This window comes from Pimephales promelas, chromosome 1, assembly GCF_988280905.1.
Source record: "Pimephales promelas chromosome 1, fPimPro1.hap1.1, whole genome shotgun sequence".
Lineage (NCBI taxonomy): Eukaryota > Metazoa > Chordata > Actinopteri > Cypriniformes > Leuciscidae > Pimephales > Pimephales promelas.
Genome location: NC_142769.1, coordinates 34,744,386 through 34,765,661, shown reverse-complemented (window position 1 = coordinate 34,765,661; position 21,276 = coordinate 34,744,386). Strand labels below are relative to the sequence as shown.

General features: G+C 36.0%; 3 protein-coding genes across 4 annotated transcripts; 1 reads left to right on the top strand and 2 right to left on the bottom strand.

Annotated features, from left to right (window-relative positions):
* Positions 1-1,826: 1,826 nt before the first annotated feature.
* Positions 1,827-4,640, bottom strand: arl14ep (ARF like GTPase 14 effector protein). Its single transcript, XM_039666905.2, has 5 exons — positions 4,472-4,640; positions 3,739-3,934; positions 3,502-3,642; positions 3,300-3,355; positions 1,827-2,356 (listed from the first exon to the last, which is right to left on the bottom strand). Exons 1-5 carry the CDS (start codon positions 4,540-4,542, stop codon positions 2,128-2,130), a joined length of 693 nt encoding a protein of 230 aa, XP_039522839.2. The 5' UTR covers positions 4,543-4,640; the 3' UTR covers positions 1,827-2,127.
* A 225-nt stretch (positions 4,641-4,865) lies between these two features.
* LOC120476003 (uncharacterized) lies at positions 4,866-10,552 on the top strand. Its single transcript, XM_039666902.2, has 12 exons — positions 4,866-5,111; positions 5,500-5,588; positions 6,044-6,162; positions 6,550-6,652; positions 6,733-6,821; positions 6,942-7,091; positions 7,170-7,337; positions 7,422-7,491; positions 7,586-7,664; positions 7,747-7,900; positions 8,550-8,654; positions 8,783-10,552. Exons 1-12 carry the CDS (start codon positions 5,005-5,007, stop codon positions 8,828-8,830), a joined length of 1,281 nt encoding a protein of 426 aa, XP_039522836.1. The 5' UTR covers positions 4,866-5,004; the 3' UTR covers positions 8,831-10,552.
* Positions 10,553-10,729: 177 nt separating this feature from the next.
* Positions 10,730-20,702, bottom strand: spi1b (Spi-1 proto-oncogene b). 2 transcript variants are annotated; one of them, XM_039666903.2, is made up of 6 exons: positions 20,340-20,702; positions 19,811-19,903; positions 19,633-19,714; positions 17,452-17,645; positions 14,827-14,995; positions 10,730-11,058 (listed from the first exon to the last, which is right to left on the bottom strand). In XM_039666903.2, exons 1-6 carry the CDS (start codon positions 20,379-20,381, stop codon positions 10,745-10,747), a joined length of 894 nt encoding a protein of 297 aa, XP_039522837.1. In that variant the 5' UTR covers positions 20,382-20,702; the 3' UTR covers positions 10,730-10,744. The 2 variants fall into 2 exon arrangements, with proteins under 2 accessions (XP_039522837.1, XP_039522838.1); XM_039666904.2 differs by lacking the exon at positions 19,811-19,903.
* Positions 20,703-21,276: the final 574 nt, after the last annotated feature.

Genomic DNA, 21,276 nt, shown 5'->3' with positions numbered 1-21,276 from the left:
TAGTGTGGGGGATGTTTTCTTGGCACACTTTAGGCCCCTTAGTGCCAATTGGGCATTGTTTAAATGCCACGGCCTATCTGAACATTGTTTCTGACCATGTCCATCCCTTTATGGCCACCATGTACCCATCCTGTGATACTTCCAGGCGGGTTGTAACGGTATACCGGTATGGTGGTTTATCGCGATATTGACATGTACGATTATCATATCGTGAACATTTGCTTATCCAAGGTTTTGGAAAAAAAATCAACCAGATCTCACCTGCAACTTCTTTCCACTTAACTGCTTAGGCTCCATCTATACATGTAGCGGAGAAAATGTCTGAGACAGAGGTTGCGAATTCTAATCTCTATCCCCCGCCGAAAAAAAAACTAAAATCTGCAGTGTGGGAATACTTTAGTTTATTCAACCATTATTTAAGAAAAAATAGGGTTTTTTTAAACCTCTGTTGTGCAGATCTGCAGACACAGCCAAAAGCTGTTACATTTCATCTGATTGCATTTTCAATAATATATTTGTATTAAATCATAGAATCCAGACAAATTGTATCAGACAGCCCAGAATTTTTTAAGGAAATAAAATTAATTTCATAAGACTCTATTATCTCTATCATAAAAATAAGTTTTATGAATTCAATTGATTAAACATGTTTGTTCAAATGGGAGATTTAATTTTTCTTTCTTATTTTTTCAAAAGGTAGACTTTTTTCATTAAAACGTGTGTTTTAATAAACCATGTGTTCAACCAAAAAAACCCTGTCTGTTTTCATTCATTTTAGGGTCATCATAGCTTATGATAATAATAATATAATAATAATAATAAATAATATTTCTTTAATACCTTATACCGTGAAACCGTGATATTTTCTGAGACTATTATCATACCGTGAAAATCTCACACCGTTACAACCCTACTTCCAGCTGCATAGTGCACCATGTCACAAATCTCGAATGATTTCAAATTGGTTTCTTGAACATGACAATGAGTCAATCAATGGCACACAGAATTGAGGCAGTTCTAAAGGCGAAAGGGGATCGAACACAGTATTAGTATGGTGTTCCTAATAATCCTTTGAGTGAGATGAGTGTATATATATATATAATGAAATAGTTAATAAGGATTTTTATTGATTTAAAACTGGCAGAAAACATGCCTTAAATGCAGACAAGAAAGGTTTACTATAGCCTTATATTGTAAGAGTTGTAATAATTTTTAAAAAGCTGTAATAATGCTGAGCAGCTTCACCTTTAAAATTGCATTGCCAGTTATTTTCACTGAAAAAAAAAGCTTCTTGCAGGCTTAGTTTTACTGAGACAAACTGCCTGTCTAGATGTGAATGTTTTGAAAATCATCAAATCTGCCTCATTCGAATTCTTTTGCAATACATTATCCCTGCTTCCAGTCAACTTTTTTTGCTGTTTGTTTGTTTTATTGTTGTACAGCTACAGGGGAAGCTGGCTGGGCCTATAACATATTGTTCTTCATCTTGACATTCCTGGCTCCTAGCACTGCAACGTGAGGTGGAGTGCCCTGAATGTGCACGATGAGACATATGGGCCAATTAGAAAAACATCTTAGACAATATCTAATAGATGATATCACCAAACAAATACTCGACTGCCCTGAGATAATAACCAACAGTTTTCAGATGTCATCATAGATCTAAAGATGTATATTAACATATATATATATACACACACACACATCTATCCATATATGAGTGTGTGTATATAATATATATATATATATATATATATTCATATATACATATCATTTGAAATTAGGCTAAAAGATCATCATTGTAAAATACAACACTAAAACACTAAATTTGTACTAAAGCACTCAGCTTTTATTTTTGCAAATGTAAAAGAAAATTTCAAGGGGAAAAAACAGAAACAGCATTACAGCATAACCAAAGAACTGAAAATATTAAAGAAATTTACATTTGTGATGGTATGGAAAAAAGCAAAAATACAACATAACATTCTATATTAAACATTACATTTAAAAACAAATAATGCACTGAATTAACCAAGTACTTCTGCAATGCCCATATAGAAAACAAGTGTCAGTCCCTTTACACTCAGGCAGAAGTGATGTCGTCTTTTCTATCTTCCAACAAGTTGTCTAATTGGCGAACTTGTTGCGAATAATCTCTCCCCCTTCTACCTCCACCTGCTCGTACAACCATTTCCGGTCACAGCGGCACTCCACGCCGCACTTCCGAGAGCTGCACTCAGGACATGGGTAGAAGCAACCCATGCAGTCTACATCCAGACAGTCACACAGATCCCTCCCACATGAGATCAGCAAGCCTTTGTTGTCATACACTTTACTCTTGAGAGACAGGGACTGTCTGTAGGGACAAGACAGCATATTAATGAGATAATTCGTCCCACAGAAAAAAAAAGGTACAAAAGCTGTCACTGGAAATGTTAAAAAAACATTACACCTTTATACATTAATAACCCCTAAAAGGTACATATTTAGTACCATTTGAAAAAGCCTTTGTCAGCTCAAGATGCACATAAGTTTTTTGTTGTTTTTTTTCCCAAGGCACATTTATAAAAGCTAATTGAACTAAGGCTTAATCTAAGCCCTGTGTGTGCAACCAGGCCTAAAGCCCCATATAAAACACTTTGAATACAAAGGCAATTCATTTAACTCAAAACATGATTTATACATTGATTTTCATTTAATTTGGTGTTCATGATTTTGAAAGTAGTGCTGCCCCGACTAAAGATTCTTCTTGTCAACTAGCCGTCACGCCATAAGTCGATTATTATGTGTAACATTGTTAACCTTGTTTTACATTACAGAGAAACACTAAACATATGAGCCTTTAATATGAATTAAGCACTCAAGTGCATTCATAAAGCTTGCAGCGGTGCACTGGCAAAAGTAATGATTGGGAATGTGTCAGAAAAAAACTGATGGTCTCTGAAAAGAGTGTGAACATTTGAATAATTTATTAATAAACTAGTGTTTGAGTCAATGTCAACTGCGAAGATGAAGTTGACGACCCTGACTTGTCATCTCCGCAGTATAGTGGATGGGTCTATAGAGAAAAATGCATGTTAAGTAAACCATTTCATTTTCTGTAAGAGTGGCACTAAATTATCTTTCACACTCTGCACGAACATTTGGATATGCGCCTAATAATAACACACATTTATCTAGGTTAACCTTAGAGAGAACTTTTTTCCAGCGACTAATTAAAACTTGGTTGTCTAATCCTCTTCTTGGCGACTAGCGTTTATTCGACTATTAGGGGGCAGCCTCAAAAGAAAGGCAGATACCTGTCACTTGATGAGAGCTTTATCCCTGCACGTCTCCGGTCATTTATACCTCTGCCCTGTAATAAAACAAACAAAAAAAATTGATGAAGTTAAAAGTACGCAGCTTAACTGTAGCTTTGAGACATATTAATGGCCAGCAGAGAAGCTAAAAACAGACTGAAGTAAGTGTTAGCAATTACATATTCAGCAGTGTATGCCTTACCTTCAGGCTGGAGTCTCTTATGGGTTGTCTTCTGTCCTTTGTGATTTGTTTCGCTCTTTCTTTTTCAGAAAGTGAACCGAATCGACTGGAATCATTTACATCCTTTGCCACTAATCCTCCCCTGTTTTTCCGTAACTCAATCTGTAAAACAGTGAGAGGGATTGCATTTCAAGAATGAAAAGCAGGCAGAAAGAGTTGGACAACAAGAATAACTTTACTGAGTGTTGGGATACACACCTTTGTACCATCTCCACCAGAGTTGAAAATAGTCGGCACAGCATCCTCTCTAAGAAACAGTTTTCCATTATAGTCACGGAAGCAGTCAGGCTGAAAATGCTCCGAGCACAAACAGGAGTTTTGAGTGGGAACAAAGTTCTTTCTCCCGAGGCTTCGAACCCATTGCTCGGCCAACTGAGGCTTGCTGATTGGAAACCTGAACAGATGACAGCAAAGAGAAAGGCTCCATTAGTTATTACTTTCAAGAGAGATTTATCCACACGTCTGTTTAATTCTGAAGTCAGCCACTTGTGCAAATTAATTCGATTAATTCTCACATAGTAAACTCTGACCAATAATATCAGTTTTTACAAGTTAAATTCTGTTGTGGCAACAGAACACAAGCATTCAATTATAGCAGTTAATTATGCTGTGGGGTCCATATCTGCTGCCATTACTAATTGACAAAAATAAACTAAACAAAAAAAAAAAGATGCAGAAAACACCATAACAATCAAGAGGGGGAAATACTGCGTGGCCTATTGTTCACACAACAAAAAGTTTTAAAGTAAAAAGCATTTAAAGTATTTTGCATTTACGACAAGACGTTAACCAGGAAACCTATCCGCCGTTACAGAATCTTATTGAACTATATCATATAGCAACTCCAAGCTAAGTTATGTAAGTTAACGTTAGCCTAAACACTGACAAAGCTCAAGTGTGTCAACAAAACTGCCATTATGGTCACGCTTACCTATAGAATCGGATCTCTGACCCTTTAACAAACCGGTTTGAGCAATCAATAGCTGAACAGGAGATCGGCATGGTTCTGTATTCGTGATAAAAATGTAGAAGCCTGTTATTGCTCCACACAAAACAAAATCATTTTCACATGGAGTGAGCGGGGGGAAAAAAGCGTATCTCACCTCATGCGCATGCGCAGTTATTTGTTGTTTAGCCGCCACTAGGTGGCCAAACAGACATCCACGCAGCTTCTATCATATAGTATTTCCCAAGTTATTATATGCCTTTGCGCCAGTATTTTATATTTTATAATCAAGGTTTTTCGTACAGTTGCTTCAAACATAAACACATTTAAAGAGAAAAATAAGTAAGCCTATAACTTTTATTTTGAAATAAGTCGCACCCGGAAGTTTAAAAAAAAATGTTGCTAGCGTTTTTCACTTTTCATAGACAGTAAAAGCATGAGTAAAAGCTGTTTTTAGATTTTTAATAACTACATTGCTCCTTATCATCAGTAGTGGAAGAGACATAAAGGGTTTCTGAATGGATCACTTCGAGCAGGATTTAGTTGATGCGCTTAAAGACATTGTCAAGGCTGGAAACTGGCAGTGTGTGGGAGACAAATCTAAATTTAAGTCACCATGCACGAAGTAAGCGCATGTCATTGTAACTTATAATGTGCTGCTCACACATATGATGCTCGTGAACTGTCTCAAGGAGGCATTCTGTATAGATAAAGTTTCGGAAGGTCGTTTTTTAAAAAGTAAATCTATGTATGTAACATGAGTATTTTTTGAATTACTGTTATTATAAAAATAATTCACATGGGGAAAAGGTATTTTAAATTTGAATAACTGTTTCAGTAAAAATAACTCACACAAGGGGAAAAGGTGTCTTCAATTAGAAAAAGGCAGTGGTGTCCAAAAGAGATGTATTAAAAAAGTAAAATATGTGGATACATTTATGTTCTCCCTGAGTATAATATTTCTTATATACACTTTTTCTATTTTTTGAAAATGTTATAAAAATATTTTTAAGGTTTTACTCAGATGATGGAGAGCATATAGTCCTGGTTCATACAGAGCATGATCAATTCTGGGCTATGGATTCATCTTGCCCACATGAAGGTTAGTTATAACTCTAAATAACTTCATTTGTTTAGACAGACTGATTTTGATTCAGTTGGTCTTAATTGCAACTACATAACTTATATATTTTTGACAAATTCCATACAAGTATATTGTTCTTCTTGAATATCAGTTTCTTTTGGGCCCTCTCATACAAAACAATGTTACTCAAAACTTGATATTGTTGACTGGTGTCTCTGTTCTGTTCTCACCTCTTGGCCTTGTGGCTTCCTTCAAATGCCTTGTTGTCTATGTCAACACAGAAAGTTTTTAGAGAATTGTTCTAGATGGCTGTTTTATGTAACTTCCACTTTCTAGTTGAACAATTGGTGCCCAAAAAGGTCCATACAAAGTTACAAATTAATTATGAATCCCTGTGAAAATATCACAGAGATCTGTAATACAATAAAATGAGAGAATTTTTCTGCTGTATATCATGATCTCTTGCTCAACAGGGGGCCCACTTGAGCAAGGTGATATTGAGGATCTGGGCAATGGGAAACTGGCATTGATTTGCCCATGGCATTATTTTGATTTCAGCCTTGAAACTGGTTCCTCTTCCTCTGGACTACAGGCAAGTTGTTATAATGGGCCACGTTAAAGAGATGTTTCATAAAATGACAATTCTGTCATGATTTACTCTGACAGTCATACCCTGATGTCATTCCAAACCTGTGTGACTTTCTTCCGTGAGACATAAAACAAGATATTTTTGAAATGGTTGTTGTTGTTTTTGTTTTTGTCTTTGTTCATATAATGGAAGTCAATTGTCACAAATCACAACATTTTTCAAAATATATTTTTGTGTTCTGCAGAAGAAAGAAAGGCATACAGGTTTGGAACAACATCAGGGTGAGTAAATCGTGACAGAATTTTAATTTGTGGATAAAATATATCCATATAATGTGTATAGTGATAAACCTGCAAGTGTTCTTGATATGTCTCATATTATTGTAACCAGAACCAGGTGTATGATGTCCGAGTACTGGATGGAAAAGTGTACATAAATACTCAGAGCACACTGTCCCTCTGTCCCATCCCAGAGGCAAAGATAACCTGCAAAGGTGAGAAATGGCAGAACTTGTATATATTCATTGTGAATATGATATGTTGTAGTACACGAAACATGCTGTATTCCTTGCAGATAGTTTGCCCATCGAATTAAACTCCTCAGAAAACACTCTTTGTGCGTGGGCCACCAAAATCCTTCACACCCCAGACCCACAGGAAAAGGTTTGGGAATGTGCTTTAACAAATAGTGATTGACTAAGCTGTATCCCTCATCACCACAGTGCTGTATTTGATTGAGATCATCATATGACTTCTGCTTGTTTGTTTTTCTGTGAAATGTAGGTTTCATTGACCAAGATGGTACAAGAGAACTGGAACAGTGGGAAAATAACAGAAACTGGAGAGGCCAGCCCTCCGGCACATCCCTACAGAAAAGACAATCTGACTGTTGTGGAGCCTGGAAAAATTAAACGAGGCAAAGGCGGCACACTGGTAAACTTCATTCATTTTAGACTCTATTATTTATTCAACAGAAAGTTGATTAAAGAATAATTGTTTGTGTTCCATCAGGCGAGTAGGATTGCCTTATTGCACTCACTTGCTAACATAGAGCAGTGGGCAATAGACCTGTCCTGGGATGTGATAGCAAGATTCTCCACATTTAGACTGAGCACTGGAGAGCCATTACCTCGCCAGTTCTTTGATGACTTTGTCAAAGTAGCAGGAGATGAAGCCAAGGTTTGAATGTTGTCGTCTTTAATTTATTTAGGCCAAATGCTAACTTAATCATTCACATTAATCTGACATAACCTTCTCCTGCAGCATTATCAGTTACTAGAGCAAAGGATTATGGAACTTGGCAGCTTCTTTGGTGCTTTACCAGTACACAATGGTCAGTGTTTTCATGTGTTTGTCTTTTTTTACTTATTTCACTTAGCATAGATGATGTTAGAGATTCAATATCTATCGCTTTTCTTTTCAAAAAGGTTTATGGCAGTCAGCAACCGATACATCTCATGACATTTTGGCAAGGCTAGCTATAGTGCACATGGTCCATGAGGCAAGGTAAAACAGATCTCGTGTTATTTTCACATGCAAATGTACTGTGTCACATACATATGTACTTATTTTCATTGTTTTTACACAGAGGTTTAGATGTGCACCCCAAGACTCTGTGTCGCTTTGCCTCTCAGGGAGACACAAGCTCAGTGAAGGTGTTGGAGGTGATTTATGCTGATGAGATCACACATGTGGCTGCAGGGCTGAGATGGTTCACATATATCTGCTCACATGAAGGATGGGTAAGAGGAACAGCTCAGATTTCTTATTTTAACCATGTAACAGTACAATTAAAATGGTTGGTGAAATTTGCCTGTAAATGACAGTGTGAGAGTGAATGATTTGATCTTAACATCGTATTTTTTAAAACACACTCTTACTGATGATGCTTTTGAGATATACAGCTGTTCAGTCATGACAACTCTCAGGGATAGTTTGTAAAATATTTGTATTAATGTAAATAGAATGTACACAGATTTGGTATTGGCGGACTACACTGCTACACTGCTGCTGTTGCTAGAGAAAGGGAGACTGCCATAGCAGATCTAGGCAGGTGCTGCTGGGGGAGGCAAGAGGGCTGGAATGAGAATTTGCATAGTGCACAGAGATTATATAGGGAAACTATGATGGATACGTGAAATAGATTGGCTGGGAACATTACATTAAAGGGATACTTCAACTCTGGAAAGGTGAATGTGTATTTAAAATGGGTAATTTATGTATAAGAAATGTGAAATTATTTTTGAATTTGGAGCTTTCTAGACTGAAAAAAAGCCAGAAAATGTATTTTTGGCATATGTGGATGAAAGACAACAACTCCCAGAATGCACTTGCTGCCGTTACAGGCCATCCTAGTTATCCTAGCTTGAGAGCTGCTTTTTCATATTTCAGGATTCTTTGAAAATGTTCCATGAATTGGTGAAGCTGCATTTCAAAGGGTTTTTGAAGCCTCCGTTCAACACAGAAGGAAGGAAGACAGCAGGAATGACAGAAGAGGTATACGTACCATTGTTGATTTTCTGAATTTTGATCCTTTTTTACTGTGTAACTTAAAGACAATTCTAAGCTTTGATGATGTTTTATATTATGCAAGTTTTTGTAATGATACCCCTCTTTACCTACAGTGGTATGTTCCTCTTGTGAAACCCTCCAGCTTACAAAAGACCTCCTGATTGGACTTATTTTTATTCAGAAAGAAAAGCTGCTTTGGATCCTGAAAAAAGGGACTCCGAATGGAGAGTGTGCTTGCATGATTCAGATGCAGCCTAAGCGTAAATAGAATAGAATGGATATGTGAATCCAGGAATATTTGCATACATTTTATTTTTCCATTTTTAATTTAATCGATGACCTTTAATTTGATGGGTTTCATGTACATATAATATTTTTTTTAGCAGTTCAGTGGTCTTACTGGAGGGGGCGCTGAGAGGTTGTTTTGCTCTCAGTTGAGGTTTTGGTGCTAGTGTTGTATTTAACTGGTGGTTCTGAGTAGTTTTTCATCTTTTGAAGATACAGGTGAAACTTGAAAAATTAGAATATCATGGAACAGTTCATGTATTTCAGTAATTAAAATTAAAAGGTGAACTAGTGTATATATAACTATATACATGATTATACTTTTCAGAGGGTCGACATTTCTGTATTTAAAATCCTTTTTTTATTGAGTTCATGTAATATTCTAATTTCTAATTCAAATTGATTTTGAATTTGAGCTTTTCATAAACTGTAAGCCATAATCATCAGAATTATAAATTTTGCATGATATTCCAATTTTTCGAGTTTCACCTGTATAACATTTAATACTTATATCATTTAATAATTCTTATATCAGCATTTAATAACTTAATCCACATGCTGAAACGCATGAACATTCAAAAACAACTAAAACGGCACAAGGGGTATATAAACAATCAATTTGAGACAAAGTATGTCTGATAAAGGCATGTGGCTTGACATTTCATGTTTTTTGGTGAGAGTACCATTAAAAATTCCTTTGGGAAAAACAGTGTACCAACTTCAGTTTAATCCAAGCCATTAATACCCAGTTTCACAAACACAGTTTAATGCTAGTCCCAGACTAACATGCATGTCATAGCCTTATTTTTTCTGGCAACTTGCACTGACATCTTAAAATATGTCAGTTCCATTGCTTTGTCTCCAGATGCACACCAGTAATGTTGTTATTTGTTAGACACATTTATAAAAGCTTCTTAAATGTCCTAATTGAACTAAAGCCTTGTCCTGGCTTAATCTAATCCCTGTATGTGAAACCAAGCCTAAGAATTTTGTCTCAAAACTCTTAGGCTTGTCACTCAAAGTGACGACAGATCGGCGTACTGTAGATGGATATGTTCTTAGAATTGAATTTCTTTGTAAAAAGTCTGAAGCCATTTTTATGCATTGGGTCTGTTCGCTGTTCTCTCAAATTTTCCCACAGTCTTTAGGATTTATTTTTTAATGTTATATTTAAACAATTACAATGAGTCATTACACTGCTGAGAAATTACCCTGAAACATGATACAGCTTCATGAACAAATGGATTAGCAAACACGCTGCTCACTTTGTATCGACAATTAATGTTTATTTATCTAGTTTCTATGAAGTTTTTTTTTTTTTTTTCAGATTGAATGTGACCTTGAGAAAAAGACAGTACAAACATGAGCAGAGTATGTGTCTGTGTGTGTTACCCAGACGTGACAGAGTTTTCCGTGCTGCGTGTGCCTGTGTCATTGGTTTTCACTTCTGCTTTTTGTATTTTTGTGATTTTTTTTTTCCATCATGTGTGGTGGTAAAGTTAGCCACTGTCTTTACTAATTTTTCACTGTATCTGCTCTTTTAAATGTGTGCTCTCCCCATATATATATACACTGTACAGATGTGTGTAAATGTTGGTCCTGCAGCACAAAAACTATTGAAATATTAAAATGACTTAAGGTTTACTAAATTAATGCAAAGGTGAAAATCGTTAAACCATAGGTTCATAACTATGGTAAAAGTTCAGGTCCAGTCATTTTCTGTTTTCACAGAAGAAAAAGGTTCTCTCTTGTTTTCCCCAAGTCTTTTTCACGCATTTTTGCGCATATGTTTACATGTAAATCTTCCTTTCTGTGTGACTCTTCCCAAGTACTTCTCCACTGAACTGGTAGGTGAGCTTTTTCTTGATCTTCTTGACTTCTCCTGTCTTGCCATAGTTTCTCAGTGCTCTTGCCATCTTCTGGTAGGTCATCTTCTTGCGATTTCCCTTCTGTATGCCCCAGCGGTTTGCTAAAGCCTCTTTGTGCTTGGATGAGAACTGGAATGTTCCCTTTTCTCGGTCCACCCACCAGATGCTGTCCTTCATGTCACCATTTCGCAGAAGGTCAAACAGGAACTGATACAAGCGAATTTTCTTCTTGTTACCTTGAAAAACAAAGGAAATCAGCAACCTACACTCTTAAGAATAAAGGTTCTTTATTGGCATCAATGATTCTATGTAGAACGTTCATATAACCTTTCCATTGTAGCCTACAAAAGGTTTTTAATAGTGTCAATTCAGATTATTAAAATTGATTTACATTAAAGGGTTATGAAACCCCCCTCTTTCAGCTCAAGTCTAGCTCATAATCTTTTTGAAAATGCAACTTAAATGGGCGTGGATAGCTGTGAGAAGAAAGGAGCGGAGTGGGTGTGGTAATGGCCATCACTGTCATCGTCAATGTCCCATGCATATCGACTGTGAGTAAAAAGCAGTGGTAAAACGTGAGGAAATGCTAAGTTAAAGTCTTATGAAATACACTGACATTTTATTATTGTCCTTTCAAAAGTAACTGAATTCCCTGCTACATTAGCCTAGAGTAATCATAATTCTATTTGAAACATTAATGTAAGCTACATTAATGTATAATTATAATTTCATTATAAAATATATAGTGGTTTATATCAGACACTAAATGCATTTAAAAATTATTAATTTTCCGCTTTAAAAAAATTCAATGCATACCCTAGGTCTACGCGCCCCCTGAACCCTCATAATAAAGATGGCTCTGCAGAGGTGGATGACTTCTCATTTTAGACACACACACACCTCTGAAGGTCTGAAGGTATAGAAAAGTCCTCGGGTCTTGGTACCACATTACTCGCAAGACGCTACTTGGATTGGTTGTCAACAAGGCGAAGTCCACCATTCTCCACAAAAACAAAAATGTTTGCAGCACACACTATAGTTTGTGTCAGTGGTTGATGTCAAACCAAGCCATCAACGAGCCAAGCCAGCATCGTGGGGAAACATATTCAAGCCACTTTTGAACTTTTGCACCAACACTTGCATCCCATGATTGCCTCTCTCACCTACTAGGTGATATCACAGTTTGACATGTCTGGAAAGATCCACGTGGTGTCATAAATAAAGAGTGTCTTCTCATAGGATATGAAAACTCAGTCTCTTTAATAATTAAGAAACACCAATGAGTCATCAACGCACTCACAGTGCATCGCTGTGACGTTGACACGAAGAAGATTTTAAACCCGGAAGACGAAAAAAAGTGGGGGAAAAAACTCAAATTTAACCATTTTAACCGTAACAGATGCTAACATGGTTTTTAATGGTGTTCAACACACAAACCTCTGTAAAAATCTCAGAAAATTTGGTTTGGGGTTTCATGAACCATTAAGAAAAAGAAAAAAAAGATTATTTTAATACCTGTTACTGCAAGGTTCTCTGTAAAAAAAATATTATTTTATGTAGGGCTGGGGAAAAAATATCGATTTCTCGATTTAATCAATTCTCATTTTTACGAACCCATATCGATTCTTAAATCCCAAGAATCAATTAGCGTACATTATGTAGCGCGCCGACGCTTTGTTACTTTTGATTTGAAACAAAGTCTCAGATTTCAAATTCTGTCTATTTTAGTACGGTGGAAAAATACTGTTTACAGTGACTGACAGATCGATGTCAACACGCGGAGCATGCGTGTTGAACTGATCATTTTCTCTTCCTGCAACATGACCAGAAGCTACAGCGCGAAATAAACATCTGAAGGTAGGCTATGTTAAAAGATAAAGTACAACTTACTGAAATCCATCAGAGGTCATTAAAACCGCTTGTAAACAATGTCAGGTAACGTTCATTTACCTCAGGAAAAAAACATAGGCTATTTAGTGACCATAACAGCTAAAAAAAATAATTCTAGAGAGGAACATTTTGCTAAATATAGCCTAGCCTATAACATAGGGCCTTATAATATTACATAACAATTTTTAATGTTTTTCAATCCGGCAAGTAGAAATAATGTAAATTTAAAGTTAGTCGGTCTATTATAACTTAAACTTCCCTGAGTGTAATCTGTGTTTGAAAATAAGTTTTAGCATTTTACACGTAGTAGGCCTATAGTCCTGTAGCCTATCATAGTAGCTAATGTATTGCCTACCAACTAGGCTGAACATTTGAAAGAACGTGTTTTATACCCAGTGTTTAAGGCTAATCTTTGCAATCTGGTACACATTTCGTGTTTTACCAGTAGGCCTGTATGATAAATTACCATGCAGCCTATAATAAATCCGGAAACAAGATGAGGTAGCTTAGCCAATGGGTTAACATTCTCTTGATTTGTGATCGGTGACCCTGGATCACAAAACCAGTCACATGGGTTTTTTTTTTTAAATTTAGATTTATACATAAATAATCATAAACATCCACTGATATTGGGTTCATTAGGATAGGACAATATTTGGCTAATAATAATATATATAATAATGATATATTTATTATATAATATATTATTATATTTATAATAATATAATATTATTTATAATAATAATAATTCCAATTAAATGTAAAAAATAGATTTCTCAATAATAAATAATCTTATGATTGGCAATAATCGTTATGATAATAATTTTGAGCAAAACACTGATCATTTAACCATAATCCATTTAGGATGACTAATGCTATGTGCTAATGACTAAATTACTAAAAGTTTTCATTGGCAAAAAATAGACTAAAATGCTCAGGCTAAAACTTGACCATACAAAAACTGGACAAGGGTGACTGAATATGATAAAAGGTACTAAAACTAAAAACCAAAAGGTACATTTGACAAAGGACTAAGACTAAAAATATAGCTGACAAAATTAACAAATCAAATTGCAATATCTGTCAGAAAAGTTGCAATTAGATATTTTCCTCAAATCGCACAGCCTTAGCACCAACTGACTCCCATGTATAGTTTACAGCATTAGTTGAGATTTTTTTTCTTTGAGAAAATTTGACGCATACTGTACCTAAAATATATATATACATACAAAATAATCGATATCAAATCTGGATCGAATCGCAAACTTGTGAATCAAAATCGTATTGAATTGTGAAATTTGTGTCAATACCCAGGCCTACTTTTATGGCATCGCTACGAAACCCCCATTTCATGTACATGTACATCTAGAAAATTACTAGTCAACAGTTACTGACAATACTGTTTCAATAACAGTTGGCTTGGGTTTGGATTAGAGCCCGACCGATAAAGGATTTTGAAGGCCGATACCGATACAAATATTTTGGGGTTTTAAAATCCGATATTCCGATATATCGGCCGATATTTTTTTTTATTAAATATTGTTGGATTTCACACACGTGTAAAAGAAAAGCTAACTTTTCTGCACAAGATACGTTTGATACTTTTTCCTCTATGTCTAAATGTTCACTCCTCGCAAGTCTAACTTACATTTTTCAATGCAGGGGCTGTAACTAGAGATATGCTAGCTATAAATACAGTAATCATTACTTTATTTAGGCAGAAAAAGTTCGTTGTGGTTTCCAAGCTCATTAATGTTAACGTTAGTGGTCTTCCACTGATGATAGTGGCATTAGCTTGCTTTGTGTTTAGCTAGTCTATGATGAGCCATAATTTAACAAAAGATAACATCATACTGCAAATTATAAAACATACATTTTCAATATCACAGGCCAAGGAGAGATAATTGAAGCGTGTTTCGTCCGTTTTTATTCTATTTTTTAAATATTAATTTATCGGCCATTATAACTGCCGATACCGATATTATGGAAAATGCCTAATATCGGCCGGCCGATATATCGGTCTGGCTCTAGTTTGGATCACTTACCCTTGCCATATAACATTATCGTTGTGTTCATGTCAGTGAAGTGAAATTTGTCTTTGCCTTTGTCCTCACCATGTTCCACTCCTGTTGTTGAAGTAATGTGGTCTCTCATACACTCCTCATCAGACACCTCTAACGGAGGACTGCGACTGCCGGGGTCATCGTCATCTGAGCTGCGCTGGAGAGGAGAGGGCTGCACACTGTGAGGGTAACACACTGATGGCCGTGGCAAATATGTCATCTGTGAAGACATAAAAGACATACTTATCAAAGATCACACTCACACAAAAGAAAGATTCCAGTTAGAATCAACTAATTAATACCATAGTTATTTAGAAAACATACTGTTAAGTGCTGTAAAGAACCCAGGAACCAATAAGAGCGTGTAAAACTTGGTAAAGAACGTGTCTTCTTAAGTGCAGAGCTAACTCAAGAACTCTATACAGCAAGTGGTTCTCAAAGAGCAATATTTTCTTATGAAGGATGGTGCTAAATTCACATGCAGTTAATGGCACAAATAATATGAGCTATACAGTATGTGGAAACCAGGTTTGTGCAATCAGGTGGTCTGAAATTTGTCATTTGGAGATTTCAGCCTTGTTCAACATTAAGAAAGAGGAACTTTATGTTTAATGTTGATATAAAAGTGCAGTGAAACTTCAAGCTGCAGAATATGATGCAATTGAACTCATACATACAATGCACAGTATGTAATATGTATATATTAAAGAAAGAAAATGTTATGACCGATCTGAAAGGTTTTTCAGTTAAACCGCTTCAGTGTAAGAAGCCCTTACAAAAAAACCCAAAGTGTCAAGGATCTTAGCAGTCTCATGCGATTTCACACACAGTGCTGGGGTTGCAGTTTCTTGTGACATGACAGTTGCAGAGTCTAATGACTTGAGGAGAGTGTCCTCGAAAACACATCACAGTCACTATACGATATTTAGACATTTCCAGTATTTTCAAAAGGAACATTTTTACTATTTACCTTACCTTCATTGTACACTGCCAGAGACTGCAGCTGGAATTGTGGTTTTGCATTTAGGCCCTGAAAATACTTATATAAAAATAAGAATATTTCTTACATTTCTCCTCTTTTCAGCACAGTAGAGTGATACTTGTCTTCTCGGCCAAGGAAACCGCATTTTTCTCTCTCCCTCAAAGAGTTCAATTTAAGTCATTACTTAGGGTTGAGGTGTAAATAACTATTCTACAGATTAAATTACTATCCACTGTCCACCAAAATAACAGTTACTAAAATTAGTAAGATATTTACACTGTTTAAAGGAGATCTCGTATAAATGTAGTATGGTTTTAGTAGTGACAATAACTGTTTATAACTCATTATGGCGTAAACTCTGGTTATCTTGGTAGAATGTAGTCTAGATTTACAATATGTATGGCTACATAAGACAAGTAAAAAAATTAAACATTGATCATAATAAAAGTTTAATGAGCCCAAATCATCATATTAGAATTATTTCTGAAGGATCATGTGACGCTGAAGACTGGAGTAATGATGCTGGAAAATCAGCTTTGCCATCGTAGGAATAATAATAAAAAATTGTTTTGAAATATAAAATAAATGCAGATAATATGCAAATAAATTTAAATAAATGCAGCCTTGGTGGGCATAAGAGAAAAACATTGAAAAAAAATCTTACTGCAGCAAACTTTTAAACGGTACATAATCAGTAAAATGTAATGTTATTATAAACTGAGCTGAAAAGCAGAACTTTTTTCTTTAAGCGTCATGCGCCTTTCAATGAGACTAAGCCAGTATGACAGGCAGTATATCAGTCCGTGGTGGACGGATCTCTGCTTCCTCCTACAAGGACTTCGGAAAAGCTCTCTTTTGCGATAGGCTTTATGGTTAGAGTCTACCATCGAGATGAGGTCCAACCAAAGGAAGGGAAATCAATCACTGCATTATTCATAAGAGATTTTAAATGATCTCTTTCAAGAGGTGATCTTTGATTTTCCACCCACAGAGGAGTCATTGATGGATATGCAAGATGTATATCCTCTTTTTTATCAAATATCATCTACACCAAAAGGCCAAGCAAACTTTTTTTTTTAGCCAAGATGATGTAGAAAGTCTCTAGAATGTAGCTATTTTCTAATAAACTGCCCCAAAGAGGTTAATAAACTAATATGTTTTTTTTATATATATATATATGTATGCAAAGTGTTCCAGCTTACATTTTTTTTAAGCTCTAACATTTGTGCACTAGTGTGTTTGTGTCACAATAAAGAGCGGTTTTGTTTGTGTAAGTGGGGATGTTCTGTGTAATGGCAGTTGATGAGTATGCAGACTGCAGTTACGGTGACACTGTTGAGTTTTGGTCAGGATACGGCTTAGTTGAGCAATAGCTTGGGCACAGATGCTTTCTACAACCGCCTAACCAGCATCAACACCCACTTGTATTGCAAAGCACAGGTGAAACTTAAGGAAAGTTTCAAAAGTCACTAAACCCTGGAGTATTTCTCCGAAAGAATTCTCTGTTCCTAAATGTCTCCTACACCAAAATGGTTACTTCTCGTCACCAATAATGAGGCCAAAGCTCACGAAGAACTTGTGTGAAGACATGGGCATCAAAACATGTCGGGTACAAAGAAGAACTCTCACACATGAAAGCACAGTTAGAGACGTGAGAGTGAATGGATATTAAATATGATGTGTTTAGATCTCACCTGTGGAGGGGGCAGGGTGAGGTGATGCCCGGTCAGGCCTGGGTCAATAAAATGACTAGACTCAACATCTGGGAAGCGATGCACATTCGATGCGTGTAGTGGCGGCACGCTCTGTAGCTCTGTGAAGTGGCTCTCTGGCAAGTTCTCGAAATCCACTGGATGGACATGATGTGTATTATAATCCCATGCGTGATCTAGACAAGGACATTGAAGTTGAAACAGAAGGTCAGTAGAAAGCATCTTTTAACAACCGAAGGAAATGTGACAATACGTCACATGCTTTGTGTAAGCCAGCAACTGATAAATCAAGTATGTCAGGTTATTCTGTCTGTCAATTCCAATTGCATGCAAAAAATTTTACATTTACTTTCTCACTGCACTGGGACTATGAGTGTCACTCTGTTTCCTGTTCACACCACCATTTCCTTTGCTGTTTTTGAATAGCCTCAAGCAAGCATGTTGTTGTTGTCTTTTTTTTTTAATGCCGTTGTATTTAACGGTTAGATCTCTAAATATGGGTGATCAAATTTATCCGGTTTTGGTAAACGAAGCAATCATTCAAAGGAATCTAATTTCACTGAACTTCAATCACACTAGTGTTCATACATTACATGTATTACGTTCTCTGGAAACACATATATGTGCACCTTCCTCCATTGAACAGAAATAGCTTTTACATAAATGGTCATGTGGGGAAAAAGGGGGGAAAATGTACTCTGCATTTCTCCACTGGTGTATAACGAAACTCAAAACTGTTTTCAGTTTCTGTCATTTAACTTCTTCGAAAATCAGCACATACTAGCTGTCTGACGACAGAGCGGACTAAATAATAGAAATGTCTAGCCAAAGATCAATTGTACCACAGTCCTACACAGTAACAAAATGCAATCTCCGTCCTCAACCTCAGAAAGACAGAAACTGGTGTCACAGTTTAGCAAACGATTTTAGACGCCTACATAGCTAAATTGCAATATTGTCTCATTTTGGACAGAAACCCTTGGGGATATTTGTCGTTCTACGTCTGTAGTTTTCTTGCCTGTCAGAACGAGGCATCTGTTTCCTGCTTTGTGCTAGGTCACTGGCCCGGTTCCACTCGCTCGCTCTCCTAACGTCCCCCTTACAGTTCAGGCCCAGCTGCCCTGGGTGTGATTTTGATCCGTTAGCTCAATATAAAAATGTGCTGTTTACACATGGGCCTCTCTAGGTGTTAAAACACTTAAGTGTTTTATTAGCAGGGTCTTTAGTCAGTAATATATAATAAAACAGATCATACGTAGGAAGACAGCCCTTGTAGTGTAGTCAAAGCACTTAACTTGCTTAACTTGGGCTGAAAAGGGGAATATGAACATGTCCTTACATTACATTAAATGCATTTGTTCATTCTAAATTAAAATGAATTGTTGGTTTATAAACTTTATGATTTCAATTATAATTTGTAGGCAGATTGTGATTCGATTCTGAAATATGAGTTTGTGGTTTTGATTTTTGACTATTGTTTCATTAATTGTTTCTGAATGACTTTTATTCTGGTATCAGTTACCTGTTTAAAATCATTGATGGGAATTCCGGCTCTTTTTAGGGAACCGAATCATTTGGCTCAGCTCAGCATAAGAGCCGGCTCTTTCAGCTCCCAAACGGCTCTTTCATTTAGTACCACTTCTGGCTTTTTAAATTCAGCTAAATTTAGTAGCGTTTGGCCTGTGATTGATATATATATATATGCACATATTTCACTTGAATTGCTCAATGTAATTATATTAAACCTTACATTTATGTTATATTTGGTGTGAAAAAAACTGTATAGGCCTAATGTAAAATCATCAAACACTATAGGCTACATTTTATTTATACTGAATATGCAAAATTAAACTGTTCAGAGCAATTTATACTTAAACAGAATATATAACAAATAAGGTTGTTTAACATAGTCCATTTTTAAAATGCATCCACATGCTAATTAGTTTGCGTGTGTTACTCAGCTTTGGCAGGAGTGGAGGCTGAGAGCCAACAGCTAGTAACCTCATTCGAGTGCACATTATTGTATTTTTTAACCTTAACTTTGGATAATTCAGTTGCATTATCTAATTGTGGACTGTTTTTAGATTTTATGAATAATAATTTAAAAAAAAAACTTCTTATTGTGTAGCTTATAATTTTGGATAACAAAGAATACAAACTCACCATTCTGACCGTCATCAATTATGTACTGATACTCCATTGGGGCTCGATACATCTCTGATTCAAACATTTCCTCTGTTTGCGGCTGAGCAAATAGATAAGAAACAAAGAGTGACCAGTTTGAATGACTGGAGCCAATAAAGAAATAATAATACGCTGTAGCATATAAGAAAAGCCTCACATCTTTGGTTAAAACTGCCCAGTAATCTTTTTGTACAGATGGTGTCTGTGACATCCAGCCAGTCCAGCTTACTCTCTCTCTACTCTCTTCTTTCTACATAGAAATTATGATTATTTTACATTTCAGAGAACAGTTTATTTTTTCATTACATTGATGTTAATCATAGCCTGTTACAATAAACATACCTCTACACGTTAGCTTCAATTACAGACATTTATTCATTACACTAATAGAGAAAGATGTGAGTATCTCAATATAACGTCATTTTAAAGTGGTTGGCACAAGCACGTATGCATCTCGAAACTAACACTGACTTTTTTACATGAAAAAAAAAACCCACACAAACAAAAATAAATTATCCTCAAGATATTTAGACTGACGGATGTCAAACACTAATATTACAAAAAAAATCCAGCTGTTCAGTCAGCTACTATGTCCACAATGACATATCTTAGCAACTATTTTTACGCATTTATCAGAAGCAAGCAGCAGTATCATAATAAGACCATTTAGAGAATAAAATACTCACTGGTGGGATGATGTACCCCTCCATTCTGTACGGATGCAGCATGGATTCCTCACCGCCTGACACTCGATCTGCAACTCTGATGCTTTCTCAAGGGCTTTCAAAATTGTCCCTGTACCATTGCTCAACTCTGCTAAATTTCCTCTTAACAAATGAAACCAATGATCTAACTCATGCACCTTATCACGCAGGGGGCCTCAGAGATCGCCAAGGGCCCAAAAAAGAAGCCAACCAGAGATACACCGCAAAGGGTAACTTACTCTGACAGTGGCCGTCGAAAAGGGACACAGTTTCTGTTTGTTACTTCTTTATTTTTGGGGTGTGTGGGTAAGCATGTGTGCGTATCCGCTGGAGGTTCCTGATTTTAGGGTAATGGCAGGTGGGGATTTTATCTTTGCAGTTAGAATAGGCGTAAAGTGTCACCTCCCCCAATGGCCAATCAGAGACGGCTCAGCTGACCGCTGTTTTTCCTGTCCACCTCCATAGTGCTTGTCGGTTCTATGGAAAGCCCTTAATGCCGGATGGAAATACACATAAAATCGGTGCAATTTTCAGAGTATTAAGCTAAAAGTTTTCTTTATGTATAAACTTTCCAATCTGTTTTCCTAATTAAATATATATATATATATATATATATATATTACAAAATGTGTGTGTATTTATATATAGTGTATATATATATATATATATATATATATATCTACACTACCGGTCAAAAGTTTTAGATCAGTAAGATTTTTTATGTTTTTAAATGAAGTCTCTTCTGCTCACCAAGGCTGCTTTATTTGATTTGACAAACAGTAATATTGTGAAATATTATGACAATTTAAAATGACTGTTTTCTATTTTAATATATTTGAAAAATGTAAATTGAAAGCTGAATTTTCAACATCACTACTGTTGCTGATTACACATCAGTTTTCAGTGTCACCTGATCCTT